This window comes from Pygocentrus nattereri, chromosome 15, assembly GCF_015220715.1.
Source record: "Pygocentrus nattereri isolate fPygNat1 chromosome 15, fPygNat1.pri, whole genome shotgun sequence".
NCBI classification, from domain to species: Eukaryota; Metazoa; Chordata; class Actinopteri; order Characiformes; family Serrasalmidae; genus Pygocentrus; species Pygocentrus nattereri.
The window spans coordinates 25520665-25538257 of record NC_051225.1 but is presented as its reverse complement, the minus strand read 5'-3'; the positions used below and the strand labels follow the sequence as shown (position 1 = coordinate 25538257).

The following is a 17593-nucleotide window of genomic DNA, read 5'->3' as shown; positions in this document are numbered from 1 at the left end:
TTTCTGGGCCTGCAGCAGTGGCTCCACCACCCTGTCCTGTGTCTCCTGGGCTTCCAATAGCAACTTCTTGCACCTTTCAGTTTCTTCAGTGTGGGTCTGCCTGCACCTCTGCAGATCTGATGTCAGTCGTCTGTTCTGCACTTCATGGTGGCTGCTCTGGGCCTGGAAGGTCGAGACTTTCTCGCCAACATTGTTCAAGTAGCTTTGGAATTTGGTCTCCACTTCCCGGGACAGACTGGTGCAGTTGGATTTGATCGCATCCATCTGTTCCCTCTGCTTTTCACATGTGAGGAGGAAGGTGTAAGTATCAGGAAAGAGGTTAGCGATTTTCGCCAGAAAGGCAGTGGTAACATTCTGAATGCCCTGCAGAGAGGAAATAAACTCCTCCTTGCATTTCTTCCTGTAAAGTTGAAGTTCGGCAGTCAGTTCTTCTTTTTGTTGCCTTAGTTGCAACATAGTCGTCTCCTGCGCCTTCTTCTCTTTTGTCACGCGTTCCAAGTTAAGCTTAAGGCTTTCCACTGTTTGATTGAAATTGCTCTGCAGATATCCATTTAGAGCTTTCTGGTGATCCAAAGAAGTCTGTAAATGTTTAATTTGTGCTGCAAGGAGAACAAACAGGTTTAGATCTCAGACACTTTCAGGTGACAGTACTTGTAATTTGTGCTGAATATTTATTTGATTTGTTTATTGCTGGAACTTAATTAGTGATCTGTCACATAGGTTACCGTTTGAAGTGCTGACTGATGGCATATGTATTGGAGTAATGCGAGGTGCTGGTGGTGGTTTATTTGCATTACAACTTGCCTGCAGTAAACAGAAGAAGCGAAGACATGATTTTACAACCACTGAAACATTCTTTTAATATCATTCCTGATCTTTTCTGCTTCCGAACTCTAATGGTACCTCTTAGACTGAGCAGTTCCTTAAAAGGTATGTTGCAGCATCTGAAAACTGCAATTTACACTCAAAAACAGAAATAAGTGAGGACTTACTAGTGCATTGTGAAGTCTGGTGCAATTTGATTTTGCGGTGTCTAACTCTGCTGTGAGCTTCGTCAGCTTTTTCTCAGCCGTTTCTTTCTCTGTTGTCCTCGTCTTCAGTGAGCTGGTGAGACTGGCTTTGTCCTTCCTTAGCTCTGTGTTTTCTTTGGACAGCTTGTTGTAGCCGTTCTCCAGCTCCTCCACCCTCTTCTCCTCAGGAGTCTTCCCAGGTTGTCCGTACACCAAGAACAGCACCAAGCTGATTATAATGAGCGACTGTATTAGTGAAGAGAAGAAAAAAACTATCCGCCAGTAATAGCCACAGCTTTTGTCCTTGGATTTGTAAGTGACCTTCTTCTCCAATGTTACTTTGGGCCGGGAGTAGCTGTTGTTGTACATCTCTGCCAAAAGTCAAGCTGACTAGATGACCCTTTTTGCCTTAAGGCTCAGATTTCTAAAAATCAATGTTAAAGTGCACTTTTGCACGTCACGCTTCAATAAATGCTTCCTAATAGTGCTCAGTGGCATCAGCTGAGACAGAGACATGTAAACACTAGGAGGTTGCACGCCACTGGGGTGCTTATATATACTGGCACAGACATCCTGCAAAGCCCTTTCCTGACCCTCCTCCCAGCACAACTCCAGAGGCTGTGTGTACTTCACACTGGGTGGTGGAGATTAGCAGAGCAGGACACCCTCCCTCAGCATCGTCCTGCATCAACACATCAGATGACTTAGTTGTCTGTGTGCAAGCTTACGTTGGAGAGGAGCTGAAACTAGTGAATGATCAGGTCTCAATACACTTGCTGGCCGTCTGTGTCTCTTTTTTAAGTTGTGGAATAGTGACCACAACTGAGCTTTAACTAAATAAATTAGTGTATTACTGTTTGGTAACCTGCCCTGCAATGGACTGGTAATATGTCCAGGGTGTATTCAGCCTTCCTCCCAATGACCACTGGGATAGGCTTCAGTAACCCAGAAGGATAAGCGGTTTAGAAAATGTGTGTGTATGTGTGTGTGTGGGGGTGGGTGTTTGTGTTTGTGTTTGGTAACCCAGTTTCAGTGGAGACAGTTCAGTTCCTTAACACTGATTCAGTTTCTGATTGATTCAGTCTTAACATTAATTTTGTTTCTTAACTTTGATTCAGTTTCATCATATAAAATCATCATATTACTGGAAAATATGAATATGCATCATGTAGTGGATGAAGAATATTTCAAATCTTCATTTCGTCAAGCATGTATTTGGTTTCCATATCACTCCAAATGTGTTCTGTTGCCATCTCATCATCTCACGGATGCTGTGTTAAATGCTGCTTGCTGTTTCTAGGACAGTGCTTTGTTTTTGCACATGCGCCAGCTGAGAAACATGAAAGAAATCAGAGTAAGGGTGTACATGCACTGAAAATTTTGCTGCGCTAAAATCCATGGGCCAGATTCATGAAAACTGTAAGAACACTAGGAGGTTCATAAGAATGTTATTAAATGCATTCTTTAAAAAATTAAGTTCTCAAAAGTTATCTTAAGATAATCTTATTTCTATAAGAATTTCTTAAGAAAATCTTAATTTTGTGCTTATTAGAAATTATACATTTTGAATTTGTATTAAACATTTTTTCTGTTATTTAGTGTGACCCCTTGAGTGGCCAGGGCCCAGCAGGCTAAAAGTTTTATTGCACACTTCTATAACCTAAGAATAGTTCATCCAGTTTGCATTGTAGTCCACATAATTACTAAATAATACACATTAGATGTAGTAAGCCTGGAAACTTAAGAGATTCATCTGCTCAGAGGACAGCAAAATGGAGGAAAAACATCAAACCATGCATTTTGTCATGGTGGAAGAAATGGCCAACAGGAAAAAATGCTACTTGAAAAACAGTAATTGTGGGGTGATGGTAGAAAGCAAGATAAAAGAATGAGCAAGAGAAGCAGAGGCAACGTCTGTGATAACATTAGATGCTTGCCTTGTCAGCATTTTCCACCTAAGACGAGTGTTAGGCTATCATAAGGTTAAGAAAACCTTTAAGAACATAATGTTTTCAAGAATAACACTCATTAGAATTGATTCCTAAAAGTGAGGAAAATGAGAATTCTTAGGACGTTATTTGGAGAGTAACAATTTTTGCCGTATTATTGGTGTGCAGATAAACATGCTCACTGATTCAGTTTCCTAACGTTGATTAAGCTTCTAAACCTTGGTTCAGTTTCTAATTGGTTCAGTTCATTAACATAAACCCAGTTTCCTAACATTGATGTAGTTTCTTGTAGGTTCAGTTCATTAACATTTATTCTGTTTCTTAACAGAGGTTCAGTTCTTTAACATTGGTTCAGTTTCTATTTGCTTCCGTTTATTAATTCATTAATTCAATTTAACACTGATTTATTTTCTTACAGTTTCTGTAAGATTCAGTTCTTTAATGTTGATTCAGTTTATTATTGGTTCGCTTCATTAGCATTTTTTCCCCTTACATTGGTTCAGTTTCTGTTTGGTTTGGCTCATTAACACTGGTCCACTTTCTTAACACTGCTGTATTTTATTTCTTCAGTTTTTTAACATAGATTCAGTTTCTTACTGAAACTATTTTTTACCATTATTTACATGTTTAGAACAACTGAGCTTTTGCGTTGTGTATCTGTGCAACACCTTTGGACACTGTACTCCCAAGAATGTCACCTTTGCCCAACCTGGTCCTGATGCTGCCCAAGGAAAAGCCATTCTGTATCTCTTCCTGGATCAAATGCAAAGCATAAACACAGGTGATCAAAACAAGCCATTACCATTCTGTTTCCTGTGGTCACCACAGAGGCTATCGCTGGAATGTGCAGGCGCAACAATGGTGACCTGTCATTCTTTTTAAAGGCCTGAATAACAAATATTCCCAACAGTGCCGGAGGCAGCACACGTTTGATCCTCTGCGTTCTTGTTTGCAGTGATGACGTTCGGAGCTGGCCCTCCTGTCTGGGAGGGGTGTGAAAAGGGAAAATAACGAAAGCCAGGGGTTTTCCTGCAGTCTATTGTCCTCTCTCCAATCTGTCCTCAACGGAAATTGTAATTTATGGGAGCATTTTAAAATGACAGAAAGCGAGTAAAGGGGTGCTCGCAGATCACAGATGAAATTTAAGACAAAAACAGGAAGATGGACCTGTGAAAAAAAGATTCATGAAAAAATATATATTTATTTTGGCATTGACGATGAGCACGAGAGCATGAGTTTTTATTTTCAAAGTCGAGATACTTTATTTGTGCTTGTTGTAAATCTGCAGTGGTCAGCTTTGTGAACTGTCAAGGTTACTTTCTGTCTGTTTCTCAAATTCACCATTCATGAAGTTGTTTTTAGTCATTTTTTATGTGAACAATTTCTTTGACAGTAATGTGCAACAGTCTTAGGCACATAAGCGCATTATTTAAAACCATGTATCTCAGCAGAAAGTGTGTGCGGTTACATGCACTCAATAGTGCGATCGTAATTGGATTTCTGCAGTTATCTGGTTACTCAAATGGTCATGTAAACTGCATACTCTGATTTCTTAGACCAGAGTAAGGTCTAGATATCTAATGAAGAAATCCGCTAAAGAGAGCTGGATCTTAGCTCAGTGATCAGATTTCTTGGGGCATGTAAACTCTTACTTGGATTTCTTGGTAACACTTTATTTGAAGGCTACCTACATAAGGGCTTCATGACGCATTCATAAGCGCTGAATAATGCGTTTATGAAGCACTACTTGAACATTTATTAAGTGTCAGTTCTCGCAACCTGACATAAGATGTTTTATGAAATAAATGTCATTGTACTGACATAATAAGAAAAAACATTGAACATATTTACAGCACTAAACACATTTAAAACACTATACTTACCTATTTATGTCAGCATTCTTAAGATGACATTGTATTAATATCAGGTGAAATATGCATGGAAACCACCCCTCTCTTCCCTCCATGGCATAGATAAGATGATTGATGCAATTATGTATAGTGTTTTAAATATGTTTAGTGCGGTAAATACGTTCAACGTTTATTCATATTATGTCAGTACAATGTCATTTATTTCATAAAACATCTTATGTCAGGTTGCGAGAACCGACATAAGCACTTAATAAATGTTCAAGTAGTGCTTCATAAACACATTATTCAGTGCTTATGAATGTGTTATGAAGCCTTTATGTAGGTAGCCTTCAAATAAAGTGTTACCGATTTCTTTTGGATTTCTCAGTCTGCGCATGTGCAAAAACAGAGGGCGGTACCAGGGATAAGCAAGCAGTGTTGTCGCGAGATGCAGCAAAACACTTTGGGAGCCGGACTGAAACTGACAGCATACTTGACAAAGGATTTAAATATTCTTCATCTTCTAGATGATGTATGCTCATAGTTTCAGGTAAAGCTGCACAAAAGGCTGTGTCATGAAGTTTAAGTTTACGTTATGTTTACCTCGTGTTTTATTCTGCGAGTTTAGTGGTGGGTTGCAAAGGAGAAATCTGATATATGAGTCATGTACACCTGGAGTTTCCCCGTTATCTGATTACTTAAGTGCAAATAAACACGTTGATCACATCACTGACAAAATCAGATTTTCTGCAGTTATCGGATTATTAAGTGAATGTAAATGCAAGCAGTGTGTTTTACAGCGTAGTTCATCAGAATAAATTCCGTTAGACAAGTAGTCGACATCTTGTGTGCTAGTTTGAAGAACAAAATTTGGTTCCAGATTTCTAATGGGCACTTTCATTCATCCTCAGCCATAAATTCCAGCACATTTAATTTAACATAAAGAAGTACTGATTAGCCAAACCAGGTGATAAATGGTTGATAACAACAAATAATAGTGGCCTGCCTTGAGGAGAGGTTTGGAAATGGTTAAACCCCATCAACATAAAAACACTACTTATTGTATTAATGTTATTTGTATTGTTTTTCCAGTATTAGTAAATACTTACTGCCCAGATAAACAGCTTTTAAATCTAATTTCATCAGGTCCTTTACTTTAACACTGTGCTGTATAAACTGATTGGGGCAGCCTCAACATTTATTTACCTGTAAAATGAATGAAACCAAATAAATTATGTAACAGTTATTGCACTTCAAATTAATGATAAACTTTCTTGGGTCATTCTCCATCATTTGGAGTGGGATTTTTTTCTTAAAGTGTCTTTCATCCTAAAACTAATTAATCTTAATATGTCCATTAATATCATATATACAAAATGGAGAGCTTAATTTTTTGTTTGTTTTCTATGAATATGGTGTAATACCAGTGACTTGGACTCCAGTGGCATTGTGATTAAAACATAGGATTCTGTGAAGAGTCATTGGTGGTCAGGTGACCTTGTGCTAGTACTTAAAATCAGTAATAAAAATGAGATACGGCATTATTTTGGAAAAACATTTACCCAGCCAGTGCTGCCTTGTAAACAAATTATTAATAAATTCATGAAATATAATAAGCAAGTGTGGACTTGTTGTCTCATGCCATGTGATGCTTCCTCTCTGAAGAGTCTCGATCCAAAGAAGCAGTTCAATTGAGCTGAAAATACTGTGTGAAAATGTAATATGAATTCTGGTAACAGCACTGACCAAAATCTCAACAAATACATTTTTTACATTGACAAATCCATTTTTAAACAAAATAATGTAGTCTAACGTTAATGACACAAAAAGTAAACAAATCTGTTTTATACAAACAAGTTTAACTTCTTAAAAACATTGTTTTATATTAAAAATGGTTTCTCAAATGTTGAAAATTGTTTGTGATGAGCTTTTACATATGAGGGGTGATTTATGAAACAAGTTTTTTTTTATAAAATTGTTTTTGTATAAAAATATATGTATAATGTACAGATGCATAATGAAGAAACAACATGCTAAGTAGGTCAGATGGCCTTGCTGATCGTGTTTACACAAACCCCATTGTTTACTAAGCATATGTGAGGAGAGGTCAACTTTGACTTTACAGAACAGCAGTAGAGCCAACGTGCAAACCCTTTTCTAAGAAACCTCGCCAAGGACGTGAGCTCGGTCTGGGCCTGCCCTGCTGTGCTTCTGAGAAAAGAGGAGGTTGCAGATGGGAAACAGGCTAATGATGATTCTCTTAGAATAAAGAAATGATAGCCAGGATCAATGCAATTATGAAGCGTCTTCCGACAATTATTATGTGACCTGTGTACTTGGCAGGTTTAAATGGCAGGATGCAACTTCAAAGTTGAGTTGGGTTGTTGTTTACTTGCAGGTAGCACATTGCAAAAAGTTCAAAAGCAATAACAAACCATTCCAGCAAAGCGCTGCTCTAGAGAGAGTTTGATTATAGACAACAATGGGCTCGGGGATGTAGGGGGAGTTAAATAGCTGCAGTAAAAACATTGATCATTTGATCCGTCTTCAATTAATAAAGGTTTGTTTTTTTTAAAAAAAACTATCATAATATACGTTGCTGGGAGTTGGCTTTACACATGTAAGAAATATTAATGCTATATTATGATTTATACCACCTTTATTAGAGAAATGTGTTTTCCGAAGTCTGACGTTATTTTTTTTATAGACATCTTATGTCTAACATTGTAACAAATGAATATGCAGCATTTTGGAAACAAACCCTTCATTTACTTTTGTACAGTTACTGGTAAATTCTGTTATGAGGGCAGTTTTGCAGTCCAAATTCATTAAAAAAGTGCTGCTGTAAAGATTTTTCTTGCTGTCCAAGCGAGTATAACCTGCATCTGTTACATAATCTGTCAGACAATTTATATTCAAATTTAATCTGAATTCTAACCTGAATGATTGATTTATTTTTTGTCAAACACAATAGTTTAAACACTGCGTGCAGAAAATACTGAATATAGAAACAGTATATAAAATAAAATTTGTTCTGCAGTCCCACATTTTTGTCTTTGCGCTCTGAGTAATTCATCTCAATGGAATGCAGGTTTGTTTATGCATTTAAAGCCAAAGGTGTGGGACACAGATAAAACAGTATTTTGACCCAAAATAAGTTTAATAATTTTTTCTATGTGGAAATGAGTTCTGAAGCTTTTTGAACGGTTTGAGTAAAAGTGTTAACATATATTGAAAACAATTTACTGATATTACCTACAAATGGCTTATGTACAGTCATATGAAAAAGTCTGAACACCCCCGTTCAGAGGACGTTTTGTTGATCTACTAAGTATCAAATAAGTAAACATCATCTCCAGAGGCGCACTTAAACGCAGCATTTTTAAACCCAAACTTCAGTGCACAGTTCCAATTTTTATACTGAGTTTAGACAAGCAACATTTTCTCTGTATGTTAAATTCAACAAATTAATGTTAAATTTCAATTAAAAAAATCAACAAGACATTAATTTCACCAGGGCCGCCTAAACATTTGCATTGACTGCATGTTGTGGGTTATTGGCATCCAAACGTAACCATGTGAAAAGAATGTAAAGTAATTTATTAAAATGAGAATCTTTGTGCTAATGTAGGACATTGAGGACACTGTCCACCTGAGACTTCTCATTAGTATTTCTGTTTGGCCAGACATTAAGAACTATGGACCCGTTTTTCTACATCTTTATTTTTTTTGTCAGCTGGATTTCTCTTCTGATTCAGTGATTAAAGCTAACATATACAAGTAAGACAATAACAACCCTGAAAGAACACTTTGGAAACTCTTCATTTACCAACATGAAAGTATTAGAAGACAGTTTTCCCCCATCAAAAGCAAAGATTATTAAACTAAGTAAAAGGCCACAATGTCTTTCAGTTCATTCTAGAAGATTCATGTGAGCAAGACCCTTGAAAATGTTTGCAAATGAGCAGTGAAGTCATGGCTGAATGAAAATATACAACAAAAAGTAGGTATGAAATTCAGTGTGTTCCATGTTTAGTTTTATAATTTATTATAAATATTTCCCCAAGAGCTCCTACACTGAGACCACCCTTCATATATATATAATTTCCAGTCAAAACGGCTGTAAGAAATTCAATTTTCTGCATTAAGAATTTGATGCATCCACTCTTTGCCTTTATTACAGCTTCCATTCTTTTTAATAGTCTCGCTTTCAGCTTTTCAAAGAAATCTGCAGGGATATTTGCATATCTCCAAATTTTAGTCTTAGACATTGGTTGTATTTTCCGCTTCTCACAATCCAAGTAACCCCTAACACATTATGGACTCTGGACTGGACGGTCTTTTGTTTTGAGAACACCAGCACTTTTGTTTAGTTTGCAAATGTTGTTCAGTTTTGTCTCAGTCGACAGCTACACATCCTTTCAGACCCATAACATCTATGCACTTTAATATCTGCCTTTGATTTCTCAAAGATAAAAGTTCTGTTGCTCTAATGCTGACAGTTTTGGTGGTCTTGCACAGCTGCTAGGACTCATTTTCTCTATATCTTTTAATGCTTTCTGAACTCCAGGTCTGGAAAGATTTTCATCTGTTATCATTTGACATCCCCCTTCCTTATGCTATGCTCTTCCTTATGACCTAACTAATCTCCTCAGAAGTATCTTCTTCAAAGTGAATAACTTAAGGCTGTTTAGACTGGAAATGAAATTATAATAACATTCACACTACATCATTTCTTAACATCTTCTGATCAGCATAACGTTCAATAATTAATATTTAGGGTTTAATTTGGGGGATTTTTTCCTCCACAATTATAAGGTGAACATTCATATCAGGGGTATCATATCATTCATATCAACTATTTAACAAAAAAAAAACTAATTAAGTTTGCTCCATTACTCAATGAACAAATAAACCAACATAAGACAAGAACATAAAAACAGGAACACAAAAAAAAGTACTGAGATAATCTGAAAAAAAGCTCAAAGCTACAGAAAGTCCATTGCAGTCCACAGACAAAGATCCTTTCGTTCAAGTGATCCTTCTCATTAAAAAGCTTTTCCTTCAGCTTCCTCTTCGTTCAGTGTTCATCATTAGGTGCTAGGGGGTGATAGAAGGCAACGCTCGGCAGGTTTGTTGGCACACCCTTACCTCTCGCCTGGAACCCATCAGCATTGCTCTACATGCAATGTATCTACCCTGGTCCCTGGAACACCACTGCCCTGCACGTTTTAGTGTTTTCCTGCTTTCTCTTTACCCCCCTCAACTCAGGAAGGATTTGATAATTAGCTGATTATTTAGATAAGGACCAGGAAAACTCCGAAACATGAAAACAGGGCTACTCCAGGATCCAGGACTGAATATCTGACCTAGACTGTGGCCTCTATCTCTTGTGGATCATCGCCCTCTAGCAGGCTGTAGGAGGCATGACTTTGGAAGGGCCTTTGCAGTGGATGGCATAGCAGCTTTGCCATACAGTTGTAAAGCTCGATGGCAGGGCCACACAGCGACACTTCAAAGCGGTAGCACATCCCTTTAGAGTCCAGATTAGAGAAGGATGCATATATATCCTGCAGACATGACACACAGTCAAGTTTCCATTTGAGAACTAATGATGCATTTATACTTCTACTAGCTGTAGCCTAGTAAGTTTTAAGCAAAACAAAGTCGATGATGCAGAGAAATGTGAAATAAAAGTACCCTCCAGCTGTTGTCGTCCACTTGTTCTTCTGCTCCATTGTGAAGGTAAATGACATCAAAGAAGAAATAAGGGGAGCGAAGCATCTTCTGGAGGAAAAAATAAATAAATTGGACATATAATCTAGATGCACTCAAGCCAAACAATGTCAAAAAATTAGAAGATCATGACAAGACCTGCTCACTTACACTGACGGCATCTGACGGGTTGAACTGCAGCTGACCTGCATGCCGACTGTAGATGAGGAGAGTACGAACCACGAAAGGAGGTGGAATCGTCTGAATGTTGTCCATCAATGGAAGCTCAATCTTCTGGAGACTGCAAGCAGACGTTGAAAAGCATGCAATAACATTTATTTAAGAGCCAAACATTATGGTCTGATTGTGCTGGCTTTAATGAGGTTATAGTACATACAACAAAACTCACATTACATTGAGAAGATCTTCCAGGTCTACATTAAAATGTTAAGGGATGCATCTTATTACTCCAACATGCAGTATTACACCTTTCCATTTTGTTCAGCTTAACCTCCAGTGGCACAATGAATATGACAGTTAACATGAAAAGGATACTGAAGGATTCGCAGACATTTGTTTCCAGGTCATATAAACAGCTGCATAACTCCCGTGGGTCAGAGGTGAAGCCTGATAACTACAACAAAAAACTGTTTTGAAAATCTCAAACTAGCAGGTCATGTTTTGGTTCTGCACTTGCTCTCAAACAACAAAAGGGTAGTTGTCATACTTTCTATTGGTTCACAGAGCCCTTCAAGCTTTAACAAAAAGACCACTCAATTGTTATCAATGTACCAATGATCCTTCAATTATCAAAACTCTATATATCTCTCTGGCATATAATGCAATGCAAGTTTAACTACATGTTCTGCCGATATCTGACTAGATAAAAAAACATCATATTGTAAAAAACACACAAATCACACTGGGACTCTTATAGTGAATATTTTATTCTATTGGCATTATCCTATCCTAATTTTATCCAGTTTAACCTACAGTTGATACAGTTTTGTCAGACTGATTCCACGCTAGAATACTCACCCATAAGGCATCATCATTTACCACCACCAAGGCAAACTCGTGTCTTTTGTCTATTTTATGCTTTGTTCTCACAAACATCTCAATCATTTTCTGGGAGATATTGAGGGCATTTGTCTTGGATCTGAAGATGAGCAACAAAGAGTTGTAATGAACATAACCAAACTTGAACCACACAAACTTGAAACATACAGATTTCCATAGGAGATGGGTTGAAACCAGACTGAAGCGTCATACCCATTGAAGGACTCCAGTTTCTGCAGTGACATCTCCTCTGATAAATCCAAACAGATTATCTAATTAAAAGAAATAATACACAGCATTAAGTAGTACACTTAATCAAAAACACTCGCAGCTTTCTTCGTTGCTTATCAGTCTTAAGTACAGTTCAGATAGGTTTTCCAGAAGTTTGTGAGTCAATGTTACCACAAGACATCTGTTATGTCCATGACTGAGCACAATGACTGACTTAACGCTGCCAGAATTCCTGCTCCTCTGAAAAAACCTGGATTTTATTGATTCGTGCTATATTTTAGGCCAGTGCATATTAGCTTATTTAGCCCACAGAGAATATAAGTAAGTACTTTCTTACATATTTTATCAAACTTCAGAACAATAAAAAAAAACACTCCTCTACCACAGGACCTAAAAATGTTACAGCCTGGGAAATGCACAACCACATCCGAAAAAAAAGCACTAAACTCTGGCAATAATTATGCTACTACATCTCATCATGTAAAATGAATCCCATCCAATTAGTGCTTTTGACTTACTACTTTTTCAGGGCAGTTGACTCTTGGTGCTCGTATCTGGAGCTCTGCAGGTGGAGGAATTTGTGGCGGCACAGAGGGCTGGGTGGATTTAGGCCTGTCTTTTGCTGCAGTCACTGGAGCAGTCACGCTGGCTGTAGTGGTGGCTGCAACGGCCGCAGTTGGGGCAGGGACGGTCGTGGTGATTGTGGATGTGGAACTTGGAGGACTATCAGTACTGGAGGCCTCACCTTCACCCTCTACTCGACTGCCCACTGCAGGCTGGGGCGGCGGAGTGCTGTTTAAACTGCCGTTGCTGCTGCGTCTGTCCTCCGCTCCCTCAGGGTTGGAGCGGGTCCTGGGGCGCTCCTCTCCATCTGCTGGGCCTGGATCTGAAGTCTCCATAGTACCCAGCCACTGGTCATATGCAAAAAACCACCACAGGTGAGCCACCGCAAGGTGGGTACATGTGCTCAGTTCCACATGCTTAGTTTCACATGCTTAAGTACAATATTGATCATAATTTGAGGATTTTTGAATAAAATAAACTTTTATATGACTAATTATACTTTCAGTTCATACTTCATTTCTGGCTTTCATTCTGTTCTGTTTGACCTGTAATGCTTTGCTGTCACTCGTGTTTTATGTTTGAGCTTCGAGAAGAAGTTGAAAGGAAACAAACAGGACCTACTTAAAGAGGCGTTCATTTCTACAACTAGAGTTTAATATTTTTTGACATGCTAGTTTATAGTACAGCATCAGTGTTGTCTCACTACACTACCCAGCATGCATTATGCAAACACACTATAGAACCACTGGGAAATCCTACAACACTCAACAAGCCTGACTGATAGCCTGGCCACTGATCTTGTTTTACATTAGTGATGTAGCACTAATCTCCAACTTTTTTCTTTGTCAAAGGAAAAAAAAATTCAGCCAACCGCCAACTTTCCACCCTTAGATTACTGTAAAATTTTACTTCCTCCTTCAAGATACATCATCCAAAATCTTAGACAAGAGACTACTGCAGCCCCACTGTACGAGATGAGTAGGCATATTTACGATGCAGTGACAGCAAAGATTTCATTTTGCTGTAGTATCCCTTTATGTTCTTGCCCTAATAAATACTGCCTATACTTTGTGTTAAGTTTTGCTGCAGTTCTACTGAGGACACACTGCACTTATACTGTTTTAGACCAGTTATGTTTGTTGTCAATACTGACAATACTGCATTACTTTTGCTTGAGAAAGGTTCTAGGCTCCTCCCTCCTCTACAAACTACCAAGACATGAAAACCACATTCCATTTAACTTGACTACGCTCTTAAAAAATGGTTCTTCAAGGGTTCTTTCATAAAGACATTGGTTCTATAAAGCGCCACAAACACTTTAAGAACAATTTACATGCATGAAATGGTGCTTTGCATAGTGAAATGGCTCTTAAAGGGGAATTTCACCAATTTTTCAAACTTTCTGTGAAGGAACCTTTTAAGGCATTAAACTCAGACGTGTGGTTATCACCACCACTGTGAACAATTCTCATTTGACTGTGATTTTCTCTGGAATAGAGCACTTCACACCGAACCACTCTGAATAACGTTATGCAAAATGTTTGATAAATGGGTGGTGTTCCCCTTTAAAACTGATGGAGAATGTGTTGTATATGGTTTTATATAGGACCAAAAGAACAGAACCTTTTCAAGAAGGTTCTATATAGAACCATATACAACATATTCTCCATCAATCTGAAGAACCATTTCACCATGCAAAGAACCATTTAAGCATGCAAACAGTTCTTTGACTTTGCATGGAAAATATATAGAACCATTTTCTTTACTAAGGAACCCTTGAAGGGCCATCTATTTTAAGAGTGTATCACGCTAGGTGTACTACGAATAAACAATCACAGGGGCATTTCATATATTATTATCGCAAATTCTGCATAGCATTATTTTAAAAGTCCATGTCCCAGGTCACTGGCTGCATTGTCAGTGACAGACATGAGCAACAAACAGGGGGATCTCGACCCATGTTTCAAAATTTTCAATTACTTGGTTGAGGTGTAAAAAGTCACTCAACGTCGTTTGGTCTGAAATGCGCTCTTTAAAAAACCTACAAGTCAGAACTGTTCACAGCGGTGGTGATTTGAAGCATTAAGCCCTCTACAAGCTCCCTTACTAAAGGTTATTACAAATGGTTATGGATAAACTGCCTGACATCTGGGATGTTGTTTTACGAAAGTTTTGAGGAGATTTTGGTTCTAAAACATATATTTCTTTAAAATCTGTTCCTGCGGAGGGGTACATACAGCGAATTCCTAAATTTCCTTTGGGATCAATAAAGTATCTATCTATCTATCTATCTATCTTGTGAGGCAACATTTAACGTTAACAATATTTTATCATCTACATTAATCACTTCACTGCCTTTTGGCTAAGATCAAGTGCAGTATCTGTTCTTATTAGTTTAATCTGATACATCCTCTGCATGAGGACTACATATTAAAAGCGCGGTGGCTAGCGCTGTCGCCTCACAGCGAGGAGGGCCTGGGTTCGATTCCCCTGCCGGGTGACCGTGGTTCTCTCTGTGTGGAGTTTGCATGTTCTCGTGTCTGCATGGGTTTCCTCCCGGTTCTCCGGTTTCCTCCCACAGTCCAAAGACATGCAGTCAGGCCAGTTGGACATGTTACATTGCCCCTAGGTGTGAGTGTGAGTGACTGTCTGTCTGTCTGCCCTGCGATGGACTGGCAACCTGTCTAGGGTGTATCCTGCCTTCCACCCGAAGACTGCTGGGATGACTTCTCCAGCACCCCCCCGCGACCCTGACGGAGAAGCAGCTTAGAAAATGGAAGGATGGATGGATGGATGGATGGATGGATGGATGGAAGGAGATGGAAGAGGGGCTTGCTCCGTCCACTCCACGCATCGACCTGGTATTGCAGTACCTCCGGGAACGGTGCACTGCCTCTTTATGGGCAGTCGTGGGCTGGAGGTTAGGGAATTGGCCCTGTGACCGGAAGGTTGCTGGTTCAATCCCCAGCACCAACAGTCTGTGACTAAGGTGTCCTTGAGCAAGACACCTAACCTCCAACTACTCCCCGGGCGCCGTGGATAGGGCTGCCCACCGCTCCGCCCACCATGTGTGCTCACTGCCCCTTATATATTTGTTTTGTAGACATGACGACATGAAAAAAAGCTACTCTGAATGACAAAATTTCAGCAACTGAATTCAACAGAAACTTGGAAAAATCTCTGGAATCTGAAAGGACACAAAACTAGCTAACGTTAGTTAAATATTGCCAAATGTCGTTTCAAAGCGGCTAGAAAACGACGGAGAATAAAGTCCAAAAAAGTCCTTCTGATAAACTGCCTAGGGTTTGTTTCTAGTAATTAGTTAAAGCAGAAATTCACACCAAAACAGTGACAAACACCGGATAACTAGTTAAGTAGCCTCGGTGCGCTAAGCTGACTAGCCGGGAGCCCCAGCGCTGTGATATGAGCAGCCAGGAGCTTCTGTCTGAGAGCAGCATCACAAAAAACAACACGCGACCGACAGCAATGCCATTCCAGGAATATATTCGTCTCTACCGCTTACCCGAGCCTTTAAATCGCTGTTAGCTTCAGGAAAGATCGATCTCCACAACACTTCCTCATGCGAGTCTACTTCACTGATTCACTCAGAGGTCGAGGAGACAGATTGGAGCAGCTCCTCCACCTACAGGTCCAGAGTTCCCATTACAGCTCAGCCTCCACCAAACCAGCACCTGATCACATCCACACATCACACCTACATCACTTATTTTCTCCTTAGCTCTGTCTCGTTTTTTAAAATGGAGATACAACTTAGGATGGATACCCATTCCCACTAGGTAGAGATGGAAAATCGATTTTGAGGCAACAGTATCTCAAAATGTTGATTTGGTACGTCAAAACACTTTTCTTAAAAATTCTGAGCTCTGTAGAAATAAAGACTTATTTTCTCGAAATATTGACTTCACATATCAAAATACTGATTCACCGTTCCAATATTAACGGCTTATTTACCCAAAGTGTTGACTTACTTAGTCAGAATAATGACTTATTTTCCTGTAATAACTATGTTCTTAAGCTATAATAACTCATTATTTTGGCACATCAGACTTTTTCTTGACAAATTAAAATCTTGAGAAATTATGTCATTTATTTCAAGACACTAAATAAATATTTTGTGCAAATAAGTCATTATTTTAAGATATTAAGTCAAACCTTTGACATATTCCCAGAAAAAAATAGGGGAAAAAAAAGATGATGGTTCTTCAGTGATTCTTTAGAGAAGAAAATGTTTCAGCATAGAACCATGTACACATGAAAGGGTTCTTCAGATTGAGGGAAAATGCGCATGAATATTCTATAGATGGTTCTATATGGAACCGTTTTGAAAAATGGTTCTTCTTTTGTTCCAAGCTTGACATCATAACAATAGAAGAACCCTTTTGGCTGCTATATGGAGCTTTTTCAAAAAGGTTCTATACAGAACCATCTACAGCACATTGTTCATTGAGCTGAAGAACCATTTCTTGGTGCAAAGAACCCTTTAAGCAAAGGGTTCTTTGAGTGTTCATGGGTCTATACGGAACCATTGTCTTTACTAATGAACCCTTGAATATATACTCTTTTGTATTTTTAATGTTATATTTGGCATTCCTAGCGAGGAGCAAAGTAAGCTTTTCATTGTATATAAGGAAACCTTTCCTCTGTGCAAATGACAATAAACACTTTGAACTTGAACCATAACAGTAACACAGCTGCTGCACAATAGGAAAAGATTTTGGTGTGTTTGTGTTGTTAATTGCACAGATTTCAGCATAATTGATGAGCAGAATTCGTAAATTGGTTTTTATGTATGAAACACTTAAAGATCAAAATTACGTCAGTGTTTCTTCTTCTCACTTGTTTTTGAGTATGGTCTATCTGTCGTGTGCAAGGAGTAATTATACCTTTAAGAGAAAAGGACGTCTCACTTCTCCAGTACCTGTTTAATGTGGATGTTTATGTATTTTACATACATAACTGGTCATATTTTAGAAAAGTGATTAGCCATATTTTAGAATATTTTAGATAAGTGTTTCTAAGCTGTAACCTAAAAATGTTCATGAAAATGAACCAAAAACAGGCCTCGCTTTGAAAGAATGCCTAGAATTAGGCCCTTTGTTTAGGTTACCTCAGTCTGAAGGTTGTGCCATGCTGCTATATCTAAATCTGTACACTACAAAACTTCAAACTTGAATTTTTCTCAGTCTTTTTTTCA

General features: G+C 38.5%; 2 protein-coding genes and 1 pseudogene across 2 annotated transcripts in view; 1 reads left to right on the top strand and 2 right to left on the bottom strand.

Moving 5' to 3' along the window:
- Positions 1 to 1549, bottom strand: part of plvapb (plasmalemma vesicle associated protein b) — a 2603-nt gene extending 1054 nt beyond the window's left edge. Inside the window, exons 1-3 of the mRNA XM_017714316.2 lie at positions 993 to 1549; positions 726 to 804; positions 1 to 599 (exon numbers count right to left, since the gene is read on the bottom strand). The exon at positions 1 to 599 is cut by the window's left edge and continues 48 nt beyond it. Of these exons, the coding sequence (XP_017569805.1) occupies positions 1 to 599; positions 726 to 804; positions 993 to 1379 (1065 nt within the window). The 5' untranslated portion in view covers positions 1380 to 1549. The remainder of the gene's footprint in view (positions 600 to 725; positions 805 to 992) is intronic.
- A 6964-nt stretch (positions 1550 to 8513) lies between these two features.
- On the bottom strand, positions 8514 to 16053 carry babam1 (BRISC and BRCA1 A complex member 1). Its single transcript, XM_017714315.2, has 9 exons — positions 15902 to 16053; positions 12333 to 12725; positions 11797 to 11855; positions 11563 to 11683; positions 11080 to 11158; positions 10934 to 10958; positions 10696 to 10825; positions 10510 to 10596; positions 8514 to 10379 (listed from the first exon to the last, which is right to left on the bottom strand). Exons 2-9 carry the CDS (start codon positions 12711 to 12713, stop codon positions 10179 to 10181), a joined length of 1083 nt encoding a protein of 360 aa, XP_017569804.1. The 5' UTR covers positions 12714 to 12725; positions 15902 to 16053; the 3' UTR covers positions 8514 to 10178.
- Positions 14721 to 14832, top strand: LOC119265296 (annotated as a pseudogene).
- Positions 16054 to 17593: the final 1540 nt, after the last annotated feature.

Bases quoted from the DNA above. Each gene is read 5' to 3' on its own strand.
- babam1 (XM_017714315.2), bottom strand. From the start codon at position 12,713: ATGGAGACTTCAGATCCAGGCCCAGCAGATGGAGAGGAGCGCCCCAGG. The intron at 11,684-11,796 runs GTATGACGCTTC...GCTCATCTTCAG, and splicing joins AAACTGGAGTCCTTCAATGG to ATCCAAGACAAATGCCCTCA. The intron at 10,597-10,695 runs GTAAGTGAGCAG...TTTTTCCTCCAG, and splicing joins ACCCGTCAGATGCCGTCAGT to AAGATGCTTCGCTCCCCTTA.